This window comes from Opisthorchis viverrini, assembly GCF_000715545.1.
Source record: "Opisthorchis viverrini unplaced genomic scaffold opera_v5_89, whole genome shotgun sequence".
Taxonomy (NCBI): Eukaryota; Metazoa; Platyhelminthes; class Trematoda; order Opisthorchiida; family Opisthorchiidae; genus Opisthorchis; species Opisthorchis viverrini.
Genome location: NW_008751744.1, coordinates 815,376 through 834,481, shown reverse-complemented (window position 1 = coordinate 834,481; position 19,106 = coordinate 815,376). Strand labels below are relative to the sequence as shown.

At 42.9% G+C, this 19,106-nt stretch overlaps 1 protein-coding gene across 1 annotated transcript in view; it reads right to left on the bottom strand.

The window, feature by feature from the left end:
- T265_13644 (hypothetical protein) overlaps nucleotides 1–19,106 on the bottom strand; it is a gene marked incomplete at both ends in the record, with an annotated part of 74,773 nt that overhangs the window by 4,247 nt on the left and 51,420 nt on the right. The window contains 7 exons of the mRNA XM_009169865.1: nucleotides 902–1,180; nucleotides 4,368–4,406; nucleotides 5,287–5,403; nucleotides 7,071–7,241; nucleotides 7,601–7,771; nucleotides 9,488–9,671; nucleotides 15,915–16,024. Coding sequence (XP_009168129.1) covers nucleotides 902–1,180; nucleotides 4,368–4,406; nucleotides 5,287–5,403; nucleotides 7,071–7,241; nucleotides 7,601–7,771; nucleotides 9,488–9,671; nucleotides 15,915–16,024 — 1,071 coding nt within the window. The remainder of the gene's footprint in view (nucleotides 1–901; nucleotides 1,181–4,367; nucleotides 4,407–5,286; nucleotides 5,404–7,070; nucleotides 7,242–7,600; nucleotides 7,772–9,487; nucleotides 9,672–15,914; nucleotides 16,025–19,106) is intronic.

Sequence of the window (19,106 nt, the reverse complement as noted above, 5' to 3'; positions counted from 1 at the left end):
GGGGGGGGGGACTTGGCAATTCAGACACCGGAGAAAGAGAGCGGATATTCTATAATTCAGCAAGGAATGTTGTGATAACCTGGAAGCTTCTGTGTGAGTGTGCAAAATAACTTCTAGTGGTCCAGCTGATGCATTCGTATGGAGTCTGCAAATTTTTCACTCGCATTCGAACCCTCGACTGTCAAAGTTGAACACTGAAACAATACTATTACCTGACCGTCACTTAACCCTCCAATTTGCCTACAGAATGGTAAATATGTGCATTTTAAAACCTTTCCATCATCAGTGTTTGAAAAGAAAATTCACTTTGCACATAATGTTTCGGTGTTTTTTTTACGAGTCGAATTTAGCACATTTGTAAGCATTCTGTCCTGATTCCAGTTCACTGTCCCAACACCCTCGTAAAGTCAGACGTTTTGTGTTCGAATTAAAGCGTTGTCTTTTGTATAGCTAACAGTTAACTGCTATCTTGTGTCTTGCGTGTCTGAATCACTTAGCGAATCAATCAAGGATGCGTCTAAGTCAGGAAAAGTTTTCGTTATACGGTCGACAGAGTTGCGCATATAATTGATGCTTTCCTAGCTCAACTTGTTAACTATTGCTTGTCTCTTGGTTGTCTCTTTTGGTATCGCAAACGGACAGTTTTGTCGGCGCGAGCGCTCTTTATTGGCTAGACTTCTCCAGGCTTCTGATTGGTTACCGGATCAAACGGAAAAGCGGTAGATATTACGAACAAAACCATAGATACCAACCGTAATCTTATTCAGTAGTAATGAACAAATCGCAATACAAACGATAAAGCCAAGCTTTGTGCTCATTTTCAATTGAAACGTTGAGTAGTAGTCGCTACAATATGTTTGAGCTGCAAAACTAATGGTTCTGATTGGTTCAGATAACTTACTTTTAACCAAAACTTGCACATCGTGATAAATCCGCCCCATTGTGGACTCAGCAACACAAGTTACGTTTACCGATTCCGAGAGGTCCAGCAATAGAATCTTCGCTGTTCCGGGTGGTTGTTTATCCAACTGTTCACGCTGCATCTTCCGCGTTCCCCTGTACCAATCGACCGTGGGCACTGGGGCCCCTACCGCGGTGCAGGTAAGCGAAAGTCGCCCACCAGGGGAAACAATTTGACGAGCCGGAGGCCGATTGGTGAAGTGCGGCCGGAAACGTTTAGCTGCAAAATTGATTAAACCGATCGTTAAAATTCCCGCCGCTCCAAACAAACGAATGCGTAGCAAAACAGATGAACGGGTAACTAGTCGTCTGAGACTATATGGAACATTCAAAAAAATTTCAACTATCTGAAGAGATTTTGAACTGCGAATAAAGCAAACAATAATAACAACACCACTGGAACTTCTCAAGTGCGTGATTCGGTTGCTCGCGCATAAGAAGATGGCTAGCAATCGGATTTGTTTTGGCCGGTTTTTGTTACACACTTGATTTGGTCGTCTCCCAAGGGGTTGAATCGAGAAATTGGATCCAAGCACTGGTGTGTAAGTAGATAGGTTTTCTGGTCAGGCTGTGCATAGCTTCATCGAACCGCACAAACTTCAGAGGGTGGTGGAAGTTCCTTTTGACTATGTGAAATTTCCCTTACTCGGAGAAAAATTTATTTCCATTTTGGTTAACAGTGAGCATTTATGATCTGTATAGCGGACAAGAACACGTGTACGCTTGTTCGAAGGAGGTAGCCAGTGGATATTTTGGCAACCTGCGGTGATAGAAGTTGCAATGGTTTTTTTTTAGGAACTGTGAAGAGTGACTCAATTCTGAAAAGAAACGCGTCCGTCTCTGTTGCTCACGTATTGTTTACGGTGTGCCACACTTCACACAAGTTCTACAAAAAATGTTAAAGATTATGATAGCTCTAGTTCAAGTACGGTCTTTGGAGTTCCGCGCATCATGTGCGGTGTGCTCTTTGTACGACGGTTCGATCGGATGTTCATCCAAAAAAGCTTTATTATTCTCCCAAGAATGGAAGTGTGCATCTACCATTAATTATTGAACAGTTGTCTGCCCATACATTACATGCAACTTTGCAACCGGAAGTTAAAACAGATCTCGGCATGCCAGGCAATGTGTTCTCTTTTGAAGCGTAACGAAGCGGTTCAAGTATTTGCTCCAAGGGATATGTCTAACACGGGTTATTGTGCACTTGCAACGCAACCAAGTCCCAAGCTTTTGTTCAAGAACAGATGGTACCAAGAAACCAAACGGATTCACTCTAGGAAAGAAATAGCTGTTCAAAATGTCTAGCATTGTTTGTTTGGGTGGCTTAACTTCACAAGTTTGGAGTTTGAGATGAAAAAACTTGGTTAGAACGACCAAACAAAGTTCGAGGTTACTCCGCTTCTGAAGTGCACGTGGTGTAACGTGGAAAAGCCGAACTTAGCATTCACCTGGAAAGATTTAAACAAATAGAACGAGAGGCAACCGTTCCAAAACCCTATGCGAACACGCGATTGGCACAATTAAGCGCGCCACTGATTGGCCGGGCTTTGGATTGTTCAATGGCCTCAGCGCAAATTTACTGACTGGAAGGTCCGTAGTTCGAACCCAACCTTTACCTCTCGACTGCTCCCATCTAGGCTTGAGGGACTTGGCAATATTTCAATCCCCATTCTTACTTCAGGTGATATGGCACCTAGACCTCGGAAGGGTGTTACAGTTGAACGAATATTAGTACTATTTCCACCGTTAGTATCGTTGGTCGGCAGTGTGATTACATTGCTTCGGTGAGTAGAGCACAACTTAGCATGCAACACGTCGGGTTGATTAGTACTGCATTCCTAGTTCCGAGTAACTTCACCCTGCGTCAACAATACGTGTCTTTTGTAGTTCGCTGAAGAAGCTGGCCTGTAGATTCGTGCTGCGCTGAACACATCCCCGGGGAGTTTCTATAAGTGATTGACTTGGAGCGGATTCGGATCAACCATTCTCCACAGTCCATTGCCATCTTGGGCCACACGCAGCGGCAAACCGTTGGCTCTGTTTGGTGGTTGAGTACCGCGGGCTAGCTTGTTTATTTGTCGCCCATCAGATAGTTTGATACTCATTATATTCACTACCCATCCCTTGTCCATTTGGTATCAAAAGTAGACCCTGTAGAATGATACTGACGTAACGGCGGCCAGATATAACCATCATTTCTGTCTGATCCGATTTGAAAATAACTTTACGCCGCATGCTTTGTGTTTCATGTGGTCAGAGAGGGTAATCATGTTAGCGAAATGTACTCACAAACAAAAATTTTGCGAACGGCCATTCCTCTCTAGGACTCATCGTTGAGGTTCAAAAATAGACTGAGGACATCATACAACCCTGCTTCTACGGGTAAACCTGGTTACACATCTTACTTGTCTATAAGTGACACGTCAAATCGAGTTGATGGGAACAGAAGACAAGTAACTACTTGAGATTCACAAAGTAATAAGTACCTAGTTCGGACTAAAATCTTGTGTGTGACGCGCAAACACGATGATACTCTGCACGAACAAAAAAACGGACAGTGTGCACGAATTTCCCCCGGGGACATGTAGGTGTTAATTGAGTTTTTATGTCGGGTCGATTGGAATCACGTGTCACAGTCTAAATGGAGTATTCAGTAGTGTGCTCAAAAATAAATAAGTAATGGGTGTACGATTAGAGAAAAAATTTGAAAACCTGGTAACAACTACCTAAAGCACAAGACATGCAGTTTGAATTCCTTCAAGATAACCGGACTAGTTTCGGCCAGGTTTGCCAAGATTTGAACCGACTAGTTTGGTAGACCGATCGATAAATTCAAAATATCCCATTTACAAAGAGATGCTAATCAATTTGGCTTGGGTTGCGAGTTTGTTGTTTGTTGGTCGGTTGCCGGAGCTTATAAGCTGGTGTTGGTCGTGAATCAGTACTATATACAGTAGAAGTATTTGAAAAAAACGACAATGTGTTTGAAGTAAAAACAGAAAAAAAGCTGAAAGCAAAGTTACACCGTTACCGCGCATGGAAGACTGCTGTCTGCGATCACTCTCTAAAATGGCATTTTGGGCTTAGAGTGTTTTTTTGTTTTCTTCCAAGGAGGTAAGAATCAAATCACAGGACAATAGAAATAGAATCAAACACAATCAAGACGGAGGTTTGTCACCGCAACCAGTGAGAAAGCAGCTATATATAGAGTAAAAACGTACACCAGCAAATTTGCCAAGGTATTTTCAAAGCAGATGCTCAAGCAAACCGTGCGCCACACTGAACAAAACAAGCGCGAACAAGCGAGCAAGCAGAACCATACAAGAAAAACTCAGACGTTAATGGATCAGGTAATCGGTAGAGGTGCAGCGTGCACAGAAACTATTAGGGAGTTGTTGCTAACGTACTGCTGGGAGCAATCAGTTGCAAACTCGTCTCAACGTTTTCTGAAGGGGTGAACAGGGCAAAAAATTAAGGTGCTTCATATAAGAGCGAACTGAAATGACACGAAAATTACACAATTATACATCCTACAAGATAAACAGATTACGTGAGTATAATTGCCAACAGCCTTTTTTTGAAAAATTTCCGTCATCGCTACGGTGGAATTAGTCCAGAAACATGGTGACGCGTCGAGTGTAGCAGGAGAGATAAAGAACCGATAAACTGAATGGTGCTGTATCGGGGAATCAGTTGCCACAGGTTTTCAGGTTAGCTTAGTGTGCCTATGCAAATCAAGGCCGGAAAAGAAAGAAACAATATTTCGCCTGGGGAATTAGAAACTCTGAGATTATCCCTACCCGGTCGCTGATCAGCCAGGGAGGCTAGCGGTCCTTTTTTCACTATTCTCAGTTTATCATTTCCCGCCTGTGAATGGGGTGGAAGAAAGCGTCAAAAAACCCACATCATCTAATCTAAACACTTTCAGCTAAACAAAAAGAGTCTGCTACCCCATTAAATTGGACAGTTCGTTCTAGGGAAGGAACCCTCTAGAAATGTATTTGCATGTACTATCGACACCTTGTTCACTAAAGTGCGCATCCTTATCAGATAAACACACGTGCGTTCATGCAACTCGCTGCTTAAACATCATCTGCACTGTTTCAATGCTCTTTTTATGTTTGCAAAGCTTCTGAATAACTGCATCAAGAAAGCTGGGAAAGAAAACACGGTGTCACAAAGTCTATTGGTTCAAATTATTGATCACCATCGACCCTCTGGAATGCAAATCATAATCTTCTTTAGAATAAAACATGAGGTTATTGAGGCAAAGTTTTGAAAAGAATCAAATTATATGTGCATTTCACCAGCAAATGAGTTGCCTACCTCTGACAAGGAGATTGTCGCCTGACGATAGTCGTGTCCCTTTGTCATTGGTAGCTGCGCATTCATATTTACCTTCGTCGTCTTCGATCAAGTTTGAAATTTTCAGATTTCCTTCAGCTGCAATAACAATAACAAAGAGCCGCATGCTTATTCAACGGTGCTTCCTTCTGATGGAATTGATGTACTGTAGAGACCACGACATGATAAATGCGTCTGCACACGGAAGATCATCAGCCAGTGTTCTAGTCTGAGGATAGTTCAGTATAGATACACGCGTGATATGAGGTGATGTGAGGTTCCAAGGAATTACAAACCAAGTATGGAAGGAAGCCTACTATGTTGTCTCAACCAGCGACCAACATCATTCACAAGAACCAGCATCCTTCCTTCTACCGCGACCCTATAAGGTGTGCACAAATGCCACCGACAGCAGTTTGTTCACGTTACATATGGAAATGGATAAACGGTCGGGGAATGCCTTTCCATATTAAGAATGATCTAACTAACTTGTTCAATCCTGCGATGGGAAACGTTTTTTCACCAGGTACGACAGATTCGATGGACAGTAGATTAGCGGGAACATAATCAACTTGAGAAAAGACCACATTATCATGCGGATTGTAACTTGGTTTTCCCACAGGATGGTCCGTTGTAAATCCACTTCTCAAACCAAGTGCATTGACGCGTCCCAAGGGCAATGGATTTCAGTCGCTAAAGGACCGGTTTTACTGACGTCCTACTGGTGAAAGGAACGAGGTCTTCGCCCTGGAGTTATTTATTGGAAGACGCCAATTGAACAGTTACAGACTATCGGACAGGGGAGCAAAACTCTCATATGTAACTTGTTTACAAAACCTGAAGATCCATCTTCTCTTTGAACGCGTCTTGCTGAATTTTCCTGGATATTCATCGACTGTTGCTCAAATCCAAACAAATTCTATAAAGCGATTCCACAAATTCCGCAATAGATCTCACTTTTCAAGAGACGCAAAGCGAATTTACAAGAAAACATACTACTCGCATGCCTCCCCATCAGTAGCATCACCGTTACACTGATACAGGTTTATGCAACCAGGGTAGGAGACAGCTAGAGGATCACTTTTGGGTGACTGAGCTGATCCATTGGACTGGAGCAAAACTAAACGTCCAGTGCAGTGAAATATTTACTAGACTGGCATTTTCTGCTCAGTTTTCTTATTCTCCACTGCCCTTGCTAATGGCGACAACACATGATTGACATGCTATGTCCATTTTTATGCTCCCCACTGCTAGCTGGTATGTCGTTTCTTCTTTTGGGTATGCAGTATTTTTTAATGGTAGATACTGACGTGCTATTGTGTGACAGAGTTGACCCCGAAGGCAGTCTTAGATAAAAATTGAAACCCGCGTTGTGACCGTACTAACAGGAGACCTTTGGCTGATACGTGTTATGATCAGGTGCGTGCTCGATTCTATTCTTGTGTTTTGGACCAAATTAAACAGGATTTTGGTAAGTCACAATGACCAACTTTTATCCCAAATGGTAGAGACCCGTGAAAAAAACTTTTTGTCTGCCTAATAAAATGGGCTGGCTTGTCTGGTTCGTGCTCATTTCCTAGCTGTTTTTTTCTGCATCGAAATAAGACAACTGGCTAATAAAGAGTTTGGTTATATTTGCATTTCTTTGGCCAAATCAGCAGGTGGACCGGAAACGAAACCCAATCTGTCTTGCTTTTCTGCAGGAAAAAAAACAGACCAGATCAAACCAGTTGGTTATTCCGATTCAGATAAAGCAGCGAACTCACGCAGTTGGGTAAACCGAGGATTACCCATATCCACCGGAACGCTATTCTTAAACCAACTGATTTCCGGCTGGGGGTCTCCAGTAGCGCGACATTCCAGCTCGGCACCAGCATTCTTTTTGGCGACGATCACGGAGAAGGAATTGAGAAATTGAGGATATCCAGCAGGTGCGGCTATAGTGTAAATCACAGTGCTCGATTCTATTCTTGTGTTTTGGACCAAATTAAACAGGATTTTGGTAAGTCACAATGACCAACTTTTATCCCAAATGGTAGAGACCCGTGAAAAAAACCTTTGTCTGCCTAATAAAGTGGGCTGGCTTGTCTGGTTCGTGCTCATTTTCTAGCTGTTTTTTTCTGCATCGAAATAAGACAACTGGCTAATAAAGAGTTTGGTTATATTTGCATTTCTTTGGCCAAATCAGCAGGTGGACCGGAAACGAAACCCAATCTGTCTTGCTTTTCTGCAGGAAAAAAAACAGACCAGATCAAACCAATTGGTTATTCCGATTCAGATAAAGCAGCGAACTCACGCAGTTGGGTAAACCGAGGATTACCCATATCCACCGGAACGCTATTCTTAAACCAACTGATTTCCGGCTGGGGGTCTCCAGTAGCGCGACATTCCAGCTCGGCACCAGCATTCTTTTTGGCGACGATCACGGAGAAGGAATTGAGAAATTGAGGATATCCAGCAGGTGCGGCTGTAGTGTAAATCACAAAAAATATTACCCAAGCTTTTGACAAGGAAAGTTATACGGTGAGGGTAGGGAATTGGTATCAGGTTAACACACGTCGCAAACAGTCGTAAAATAGGCAGATTTCTTTATTGCAAAGCACAGCCGCTAGACTTTTGCCGTATAGAGAACATATTTTCTTGGATATCCACCACCACCGCCGGACATCCTTAGTTTTCTGCAACTGTTACCGTATTTTAGTTTTTTCCGTGTGACACGGTGAGTAACACTCGGCGAGCATCTCTACCTCTGAAAAATGGACATGGTCAAGTGACTGCGGCCAACCTCCATCCCGATTCTGAGGTAATGTTGCTCCGTTTTATTAGAGTGAAGATACGAATTCAGTAATTCCAACTAAGGCGGAGAAGCAGGTAGCCTCCAAATCCCTCCAAATCTAGTCCCATCATACCAAGATGCGTGCTGAAGGATTCCATCTTCTGGTGCGAATTCCCAAGGCTGTTGTGTAGAACATTCTTGTAACAAGATAACACCAACTATACAAGTACCCTTTAGCAAAACGAATTCCGGAATGGCGATTCTGCAAGCACTTTGTCTTTACGAATTCACTGGGATATACCGACGCCTTTGTCCACATCCTCATAGTCGCAAACAGTCATAAAATAAGCAGATTCCTTTATTGCAAAGCACAGCCGCTAGACTTTTGCCGTATAGAGAAGATGGTACCTTGGACAGCCACCGGACATCCTTAGTTTTCTGCAACTGTTACCGTATTTTAGTTTTTTCCGTGTGACACGGTGAGTAACACTCGGCGAGCATCTCTACCTCTGAAAAATGGACATGGTCAAGTGACTGCGGCCAACCTCCATCCCGATTCTGAGGTAATGTTGCTCCGTTTTATTAGAGTGAAGATACGAATTCAGTAATTCCAACTAAGGCGGAGAAGCAGGTAGCCTCCAAATCCCTCCAAATCTAGTCCCATCATACCAAGATGCGTGCTGAAGGATTCCATCTTCTGGTGCGAATTCCCAAGGCTGTTGTGTAGAACATTCTTGTAACAAGATAACACCAACTATACAAGTACCCTTTAGCAAAACGAATTCCGGAATGGCGATTCTGCAAGCACTTTGTCTTTACGAATTCACTGGGATATACCAACGCCTTTGTCCAACATCCTCATACCCCACGTTAATCATACCTACTGTCCGAGTGAAGCCACACGTTTGAGGTGACATGTAAATATTGCTATCAAACATTGTCTTCCACTAGCTATTGATAAGACGGACATCTGGGCTGAGAATATCACCTTCGAATTTACGGTAAAAAGCTAAAATACACCATCTGACAACACCAAATATCCACCCCGTTTTTGTAAGGCATTTTTAAAGTCGTCTTTTTACAAAACTGAAATCTCACAGGTAAACTGGAAGACTCCGAGGAGAGAAAAAGGGCGGCAAATGACCGGAGATCGACTCGAAACAGCCAAAAGTTGGGAACATCTTCAAAGGCTTACACAGTCTACTCACTGATCTGTTAGTAACGTTAGTAATTCCAAGAAAGTTCTACTTTTGTTCCATATATGTTAGATACCTACTCATACCAGCGTATGATGTTAGAATTGGAGACAGATAAAGTGTCAAATGACTGTGAAGCGCAAGATGAACAACTTGTTAAGAATATGGTGGCCAATCAGATGGCCTTATTGTACACAAGTCAACTACTTACCAGATTCGTCAGCGTACACTGTCAGCGTTGCGCTTTCTTCGGCTCGCCCAAGAGCGTTCGTCGCTGTACAGGTTATTACTGCTCCGTTGTAGTTTGGGAGCGTGTTTGTGACCCGGAGAACTGAACCACGAGGTGCCCGAGCAGTTTTGCCAAAGTGTTCTTCGGATACAGCCGTACCGGAAACCTGTCGAGAATGAAGGAGAATCTCGTTAAATTAGATTTCGCTCTATCTAGTCCGTGTTGATCAAGGCAGAGTTATGATACTCAGGTGGCTGACATAAAGTGTTTCTTCAACAGACCTGATACCATAAGTTGTTGAAATGATGCAAGAAGTGATTTATGGAGTGGTCTTTTACCGAAATTGTGTTTTTAAAAGCTTCTGGAGGGTTGATATTTGGACCACATTAAACTTGCACTGCGTTCAAGGACAGGTATAAGTAATTCATAAGGTTTTGGGACTTTTGAAAACCTTATAACTTTGACAGTTTGTGGAGCGCCTCTTTTGACAGCGGACATATATTTCCTGCTATCAAACCAACCCAATTGGTTTCGTCTAGGCTGTAGAGTGACAGGTGAGAAAACCAGAAACGGTAATTGCAGTTGCTCTTCCCAGTAACTGACTGCATCAGTGAATGGTTCATTCGGTTCATCACAGTGCTTATGCAGCGCAAATGCCGCATTCAATCAGCCGACTTTTTACGGATATGAAATCAATGTAATTCATTTAAAACTAAGACACCGGGCACGGGAATTCACCCGAAAGGACAGGATCATCGGTCTCGCTCAGTATCGATCGTATTTTAAAGAAGTAAGGCAAGCAACGTTTAGGAAGGGACTGTCAGTTTTCTGAGAGTTGGTAGTGTTGGAATATGGTGCATTCCATGGCGGCCGTTGGTCTGTTCGCCAAGCTTGACCGTTGGTTTGGAAATGCTTCATCACCTTCTGAGAAGATACCATCACTACGTGTTCATCCAGCCGCGCACTGAGGATGTCCACTCGAATGGTGAAGAGAAGTTTGCAAGTCAGTCGCCTCAGTACACCAAAAAACCCGTCGAAACTGATATTCTCCACGTAGAAATCCGTGTGTATCCAGGACGCGAAATATAAACCATGACATAAAGCAAGATAACTGTAGTACAACCGAAATTTCGTTCTCAGGTTTGACTATACGTGAGTTGTGAATAACACAGAGAAGCCGTCTACTCGATTAATTTGTTGTCTTATATTAAGCTGCTGTTGCGTACTATTCACGCACAATTTAGGCGCATTTTTGAGGACATATAAGTGGTTATTATCCTATAATGCTATGCACAATGCCGCGTTTTTTCCATAATGAATTCAGAGGAGGGCAATTTATTTGAGATGCTCTGTTTCATGATACGATATCCCCCTTTACGGAGACGCCTAAAACAATCGAACTCCACGGCCCAAACATTGGGATGTAGTTTCTAGTTACCTTGCTGAAGTTCAGTTTTGTGATCTAATCAGAATTTTCATTTGATTTTTTCATTGTGCCTTAGTGCACTAAATAGAAATAGCCTTTTGATCCGGAACGCGCGGTCAATGAATCGTCTTTGTTGTGGGCCTCCTTATCCCATAGCCCACTCGGGCATTTTTCCAGTGATCACGGGGTACGGATCCAGATTACCTTGCTATTTAAATAAAACAAATTTACAATGTACTACTCATAAGGTTGCTGAAAATCCGTCGGCAGCCTACGACCGGTTTCGCCCTTTTTGGGGCTCATCATCATCGCGATATCTCGACTATCGTAGCGACTGAAACATGAGGCGGCCTGATGCAGCACATTCAGTTGCCTAAGAACATCACAAACGAGAGATTCAGCTGAGTTCCGAGTGAGTCTCTCGAAAAAAACAAACTAGTTTGCAAATGCGTATATATTTGCTAAAAACAAATTTATATTTCACTGTGTCTACGTAAAATCTTTATTTGATCCCTACACTGGAAACGATTCGACCGAAAATCCATATTCGGGACAAAGCGTCAAAGCGGCGCTTCACGCCGCCATCAGATTCGGAGCCCAACTTCTGAACGTCGGAACAGGAAGGGTCAGAATGTCTGATGTTAACTGATAAACTCCACAGATTCCTCCTGCAGAAAGGTGCTAGAAGTTCTGATGTTTCTGCTAAACACATGAAAAGTCCGTTTGGGATGAAGGCAGTCTTCTACCTACGTGTTCGCTCTTGAACTCATCCGTCTAACTAGCCTAGATCTACTGTCCGTAAGTTGCATGATCTCACCTTCCCTGAAACACATCAGATTGGCATCAGACTTCACAACCACCTTAGGGTGACAGATAGTTTGCCGGCCAGACTGAAATCAGAGCTCAGTTGGAATCAAGTTTTAGTGGTTGGCAAGGTATATGTGATTACGCTCGTTTCTTGCCGTACGTCCCCTGTTAAGTGAACAATTGGTCAAGACAATCAGATGAGGCTAAAATCTCAAAAGCAGAACGTTGCTCGCTACTCTCAGCATGTAACAGTAAGAAAAACACAATTCATCTTATGACTGGTCGCACGAAAAACCCTGAGGTAACTACAAGACATTCATTGGAAGATAATCACTCTGAGGTTCATCTGGGACGATTTTAAAACGTGCGAATGTACTAGCGCGTTAGCAACCTCAACTCACCCGCATGAATGCATTGTGAACTGCGCGTTCCTCTGAAGCACTTTTCGACCCTATTGAACCGGATTTAATACCTTCTTCCAAGTCCACAGAGGTATTCCTGATGCTGAGGTGAAATTTAACTTAGAGCTTATAAATTCTAAAGTGAGACTGGATGTGTGATGTCTCTTATTCGGAGAGTTTTGCCATCCTTGTTACTTTGACATCGAGGCTTGTCGGATGGGCGCCTTTGAAGAATAGCGAATGAGGGAGTCTAAATTGGGAACAAAAATAAGCAAACTTTCAATTTCTTTAGCTTTCGTTGCTCTGATGTATCGAGTGGTGCTTTCGAGATGTATTCATGCCGGGACTGCTCGGATGCATATACATCATCCAGCCGTTTGTCCATGGATTAGAGAACCTGAAATCCTCAGCTAAAGAGTCTGCTTGAGTCTGCTTGTCTTTTCAAGAGTTATTTTTTCATTTCTGAGAATATTCTTCAAGCAAAAGGAAGGAACGACCGTTCTGACGGGATATGTTAGAATTGTACATCCATTTTAACAAGTACGAGAGCTTCGGTAGACTCTTGGGTGGCACAGACTGACTGCTCCAGGCCGGAAACAAAATCCGACGGAACTGCACCAACTCTGAATTACCATGCGCACTGAAAATTGCGTACTGAACAAGAAACCAAATACTTGCAGAACAGGGAGTAACCGGAAGCTGGGCTTGTTGAGTGATCGATGGACACATCAACGTTTTGACATTCAAAGGGACGGGGTTGGAGAGTGTTCGCTGACCAGACGGCAATGTCAACGACCGTCAGATGTACCTGCGATGAGGTGAGCGTCCGATTAATAGAACCGATTAAGCCAAAGTGAACTGCTTTATCTGATTTGCCCATAATTAGTGTTTTATAGGCATCCGTGAAATGTGCGGAACAGGGCGCCAGCAGAACATCACAATGATTCGACGTTTTCGCAAACGCAGTCAAAAAAGCAGCTGCTGAAGCTTGAATGCGTCTGCTCGTTTCATCGGATTAATTTTCTCTGAACGGAACTCTTATGGAACAATAGTTACAAGAACCGAATTTTAGCTTATGACGCTGAGCGTACAATTAAATCTGATAATGTTTATTTTTCATAAAGGAAACCACTTACAAGGTTGCTGAAAACTCGTGGACAGTCCACGACCGCTTTCGCCCTACTTGGGACTCATCAGGTAGGCGTAGTCCCCGAGTTTCAGCCAACCCTATGTTCTACTTGAACCCAAATTGGGCTGTTTTCGAGAAATACACTCACTTGCAAATCAATTTGGTTGTTGAATCTCTCGTTTATGATAGTCTACAACTGAATATACTGCACCCATGCCGCCTCATGTTTTAGATGGCACGATATTCGAGATATCGCAGTATATCTTCATAAAGGAAACTACTCACAAGGTTGCTGAAAACTCTTCAACATAATGTTCAACTTCGCTTTGAAGTCAGGTCGTTGTACCCACCAACACTGTTGGTCTTGACACGACAGTTATCTCACACTACAAGCCTAAACGAGTTTACGATCCCGGCTTGATTGACTAAAAATCAGCTCTTGTGAATGTTGCCCGCACTCACGCGTTAAGAAGTTTCCCTAGGGTACAATGAAGAAAACGCCGTTCGGAGAAATACTGGCACAAGGATGATAGTACGTCGCAACTAAACCGCCAAGCTCGGTGAATTGTCTAGACGATAAAATAGTGGTTTGTCATTTATCACGTAAGCAAACTAAAAAGTGAACAGCCGCTGAAGTGGACTTTCCATTTTCCAATGTTGCACTGCAAAACCTTGCAAAAACGTTTTGCGCGAAAAAGGATTGTTCACCACTGAGCAGGGTGACATTTAGGTTGTAAAATTTAAAGTCAGACGGAGGGTGGTATCGCTAGTTGTATAGCTTAGTGAAATTTGCGTGTGACGGGTTGGAGCATAGGACATAAGAGCACATCTCTGGAAATCGGGAACTCAACGCGAGTCGGCTGTTTAAAAATGGTGGTCACTCAAAATAGACGGAACTGACTAGCACTCATACTGGAGTAGATTGATCAAGGCCATTTTTTGAAAATAATCGGGTAGCTACTTGAATTAAAGTCTACTTAACTGGGATTCGAGTGTAATTCGTTCAATTTCGGTCAAGTAAAAGCTTGTTTGGGAGAACTAACCGAAGAGGCTATACGAAGATTAGAGGACAAAGCACCCTTTTTAAAGCACCAACATTTATACAGTGTCTTCAACAAGAGTTCGGTACCCGTCATGTCTGACTAAGCAAATTTCAACAGTCTTCAACAACCGAGGTTTTCCATTTTCAGTATTTTGTATCCTGAAAATGAAATTAGCGTTGGAAACGTGAATTGTTTTCCTGTCGAGCAGCTCTTAACCCCTAGAGGACCCCTACAGAATTACGATTCCGTAACTGTCCGGTTGGCATTGAGCTCTTCAGCACTTGGCCAAGATTGACTAGTTAATCAATGTGACAAGCTTGTACTTAAACAGGACATATCTGGTTACATTAAATTGCCTTTTCACAACAGACTTTCGCTCTAGCTAAACTTAGATGTTTGATGCCACGTTTCGTATACTCTACAGTTTTGTGGTGACCAGTGCTTTGCTCGATCTGAATGGACAAAATGTAGTTTACAGCAGAAGCGAATGTTAATAGAAAAACGCAGTAATCTGAAAGGTATTTTCTGAGTTGGCTTAGAATTGGGCTCGCGGGTCGATTCTAGTTTTAAGACGGTACCTGAGGTATTTTATTACAACAATAAACTGATCATTCGATTGGGGAACACGCGGCCGATTAGGTAAGTGAATAAACCAATTAGCTAGAAATACACTCATTTGCAAATCAATTTGGTTTCCACGAGAGACTCAACTGAATCTTTCGTTTACGATAGTCTACAACTGAATGTGCTGCAAACAGGCTGCCTCTTGATTCAGTTGTCAGTTGCAGTATAGTTTCATAAAGGAAACTACTCAATTAGAACATAAGGTTGACGGAAACTTGGGGACTGCGCCTATCTGATGAGTCCCAAGAAAGGCGAAACCGGTCGTGGGGTGCCGAAGAGTTTTCAGCAACCTTGTGAGTAGTTTCCTTTATGGAAAAAACCGATTCGCTGTTTAGTTGCCCCCATCAAACGACTCTAAGCGAACGGCTGTTTAGGAGCTGGATATAAAATACATGCACTAGTGAACCGGCATCGTGAAAACTTTGTCCAATCGGTTGAGAAGTCACCCAAGAACCAAGTCCAATGGTTCGACAAGCTCATGACGGCTATCAACTAGATTCTACGGGTTGCAAATGTAAAATTATGAAACAAACTAAATACAGGATTGCCGTCTTTCACCAACAGTCAAAAATTGAGCAGTTTGTTGCAATATTTGCTTCCCGTGTTAAGCTTTTTGTGAAACACGCACCAGTTTTTACAGCTGCATTGTACTCCCATCCTGATGCTGTGCGTTCCACCAACTAGCATAATCCGTGTACACTGACCCATACGCCATGTTCGATAGAGCCCTCAATTTTTCCTTCAAGGTATCACGAAATCTTGACAATCAAGCTAACTACCACACTCCAAAACTCTATCAATGTTGTGGGGGAAATGTGTAGGGACGCAACAATTGCATGAGAGCTGCATACGTATTCCGAAATACATTTGGTGAAAGAACACAAATCAGGATTTGCGCGGATGGTACTCATTAATCAGCAGGAGATAGCCTATAGAAAGTGTGAAACCAGTTCAAAATCACTCAAAACAACGTTCTTACCTTCCATTGTACTTTAGGTGCTGGATTTCCCTCGACAAGGCAAACAAACAGCGCAGATTGACCGGCAATCGTAGCGATCGAACTGGGAGCCCGAACAATACGTGGCTTTTCTGTATAGTTGGATACGTGAGAAGCAAATTAGAATACGGGAAAACGGTCACGAAAAATGGTTATGATGTAAGGGCTAAAAAATTTAGGTTATGAAAAATTGATGATATTTTCCGGGTTGTCGAAGTGCCATGTCAAAAATGAAATTTCAGCTTTTGGACGTAGAAAAGTTTTGGTTTGATTTATGGGCGGTAGAAGATGGACTTATACCTCATGATCTTGGAACGTGTTTAGAGATTGCCTGAGCGTAATTTGGCATCCTTCCGATGTGGGAATTTCACATCTATAGGAAATTCACAAGTTATCACTGATATTTTACCCTGTAAGCGGAAGCTCTCTGTAATAGAAGGCCGAGAAGCATCATGCGGCAGCGTGCAACTGTTATATAGGTTGTCCGAGTTTCGAACACTTGACCTCAAGCTAGCAGTGTAGGAAAATAGCATTTGAACTTCGGAATCTGGGCTGCACTTTACGCACCTTAGGTCTCAACATTGGTCGTGGTTAGTAGGAAGCTAGCGATCTGCTTTGTGGATACAGATGTAAGGCAGTGGACCGTTGCGGCGTGCCGTTAATATCGAGCAAACCACCGTTGCGGCGTGCCGTTAATATCCGAGCAAACCTCAGAAATACGCTTTCGTCAACTGGCATGAGATTGGATTTTTAGTGGTGATCGAGGCAGTCAAGTTGTAAAGAATCGCTGTAACTTGGAAGAATCCAATTGAGGGCAGGAATACAAGTCCGGTGACCTATAGGCCTGGACTGTCAGTGTGCACTTCTCTTTGTTAAGGGTAACTGGTAAGTAGCGCATATCTATTGACATAAAGGAGCTTGGTCTCGAAAGACAGAACATCATAAAAGTGCTATATGTCAGTCTTGCCGAATGATTTGGAATAGGAGACGACAGAAACCTGTACTGCAGCTCTTCTGAGTCATGGCTGACAAGTTCTTAAAACACTAAAGGTGTCTAAACTGCCCATCATTTGTCAGTGAAGAGTATTATACACATTGAAACATGTGCATTTGTGATGAAAGGGGTCTCGAATTGCTTGAAGGGCATTGTATGAATGACATTGTGTCATCCAATTCCAGCACTGCCGGAGCGGAAATCGCGAAAACAGCTGCGAGCCGAATTCCAGATGACACGGAATCCCAGCATAGAATCTTCTAGAATTCTCCGGAATTTAAGTGAGCAATCTGATTCCAACCAAATGAACGCTTGTTCTGATAACCATCCATGATGGATTCTAGAGTTTTAGCCTGGTACTGATAGTTACCCGACGTAACAGAAACCTGTACTGCAGCTCTTCTGAGTCATGGCTGACAAGTTCTTAAAACACTAAAAGTGTCTAAACTGCCCATCATTTGTCAGTGAAGAGTATTATACACATTGAAACATGTGCATTTGTGATGAAAGGGGTCTCGAATTGCTTGAAGGGCATTGTATGAATGACATTGTGTCATCCAATTCCAGCACTGCCGGAGCGGAAATCGCGAAAACAGCTGCGAGCCGAATTCCAGATGACACGGAATCCCAGCATAGAATCTTCTAGAATTCTCCGGAATTTAAGTGAGCAATCTGATTCCAACCAAATGAACGCTTGTTCTGATAACCATCCATGATGGATTCTAGAGTTTTAGCCTGGTACTGATAGTTATCCCGAGGTAATGTCACAGGATTGGTCAGGTAGCCCAGGTGCACTGACGTGAACCTGCCGGACGTAGTAAAAACAGACGGAATGGAGAAGCTTGGTTTTGAGGCCCACAAAAATATGCAGACTAGGTGCACTAAAAAAAAACGCACCACTTTATGTGTTCAGTCTATGTTAGAAGCGCACTGGTTGTCGCAACATTCCGAATGGGATTGTGCACGCTCCATCATTCGGGCCAGAATTATTGTTCGCTGATTAGATTGAGCTTATGACAACTGTCAACAGTGGTCATACAACTGCGCAGCACCTTCAAGCATTAAATATGAAGTTGCCTCTTCAAGATCGTTCCAGGCATTTTACGATGTAGGAAAATGCTCATTCTTACATGTCTAAGGGCAGTAAATCAAAGAAACGTCATGGATGGAACTGATCTGCAACAGTCTAGATTTAATTCATCTAGACTCAATATTCTGTGTAGCATAGCAGCCCCATGTCACTTGTAAAAGAGCGTCCGATCACCTCTCACACATAGTGCTCTCCCGAAAGTAATCTACTACTTTTCGATTCCCAGAAAGAGACGTTCACTACCCATGGAGTCGAATTATCATCCTTTACACTATAAATTCAGTTAGAACTTCCCGACTCCCAACTATAACTCAGTTCCCGTCAGGAAGGTTTAGAACGGACACTCGTAAGATATTCTTTTGCTGAATAGGCTGTCCCCTGACTGTTTAGGGAACATAAGTTACCGGTCGGACAGGACGAAAGAGCGATTGTACGTATATATAAGCTGTGCGATGGATAGAAAGAACAATCGCAGAGTTGTAATCGGACACTTGACAGAGTTGTGTTGCGCGATACTGCTGCGCTCTCAAAATTACACTTGGTCAATTAATCCTCGGGATTTGTTCGCAGTGTACATAACTAACAACCTGTCCGTCTGTGGAACAATGGAAACAATAAGTATCGATTAGCACTTGGTAGACATGGCGAAAAAAGCCGAAACTCCGATTTCCAACAACCTCAGAACATGTCCGTTCATGGCGAAGCTGCGAAGCAATTTTCAAGTCCTCATGCTAATGTACGGGTAGATAAGGGTTGGATACTTGAAAAGGTTGTTCGAGCGTGAAGTACGTGAGTTTTTTGTCAGCACGAATGCCAGTTGTGCTAAAGTGATAAAAAAGCTAAAGCATATTGAAGCGAACCTAAACTATCAAGAGATTTTGAGCATTTTGCCGTTGTTTAACTCCGATCCTGTGGTTGCTTTGTTTTGATTGACAAATGTGCAACCGAAGAACACTATGAAACCGAAAAGCTAAGAAGCAATGTACAGCTATACCATCCTTGTTGGACATCAGCCAATCACATCTCACGAAACTAGGAGTGCGTCGAACCCGTGACCTTCCGGCTAGTGCTCGAAAACTTGGCCACGAGC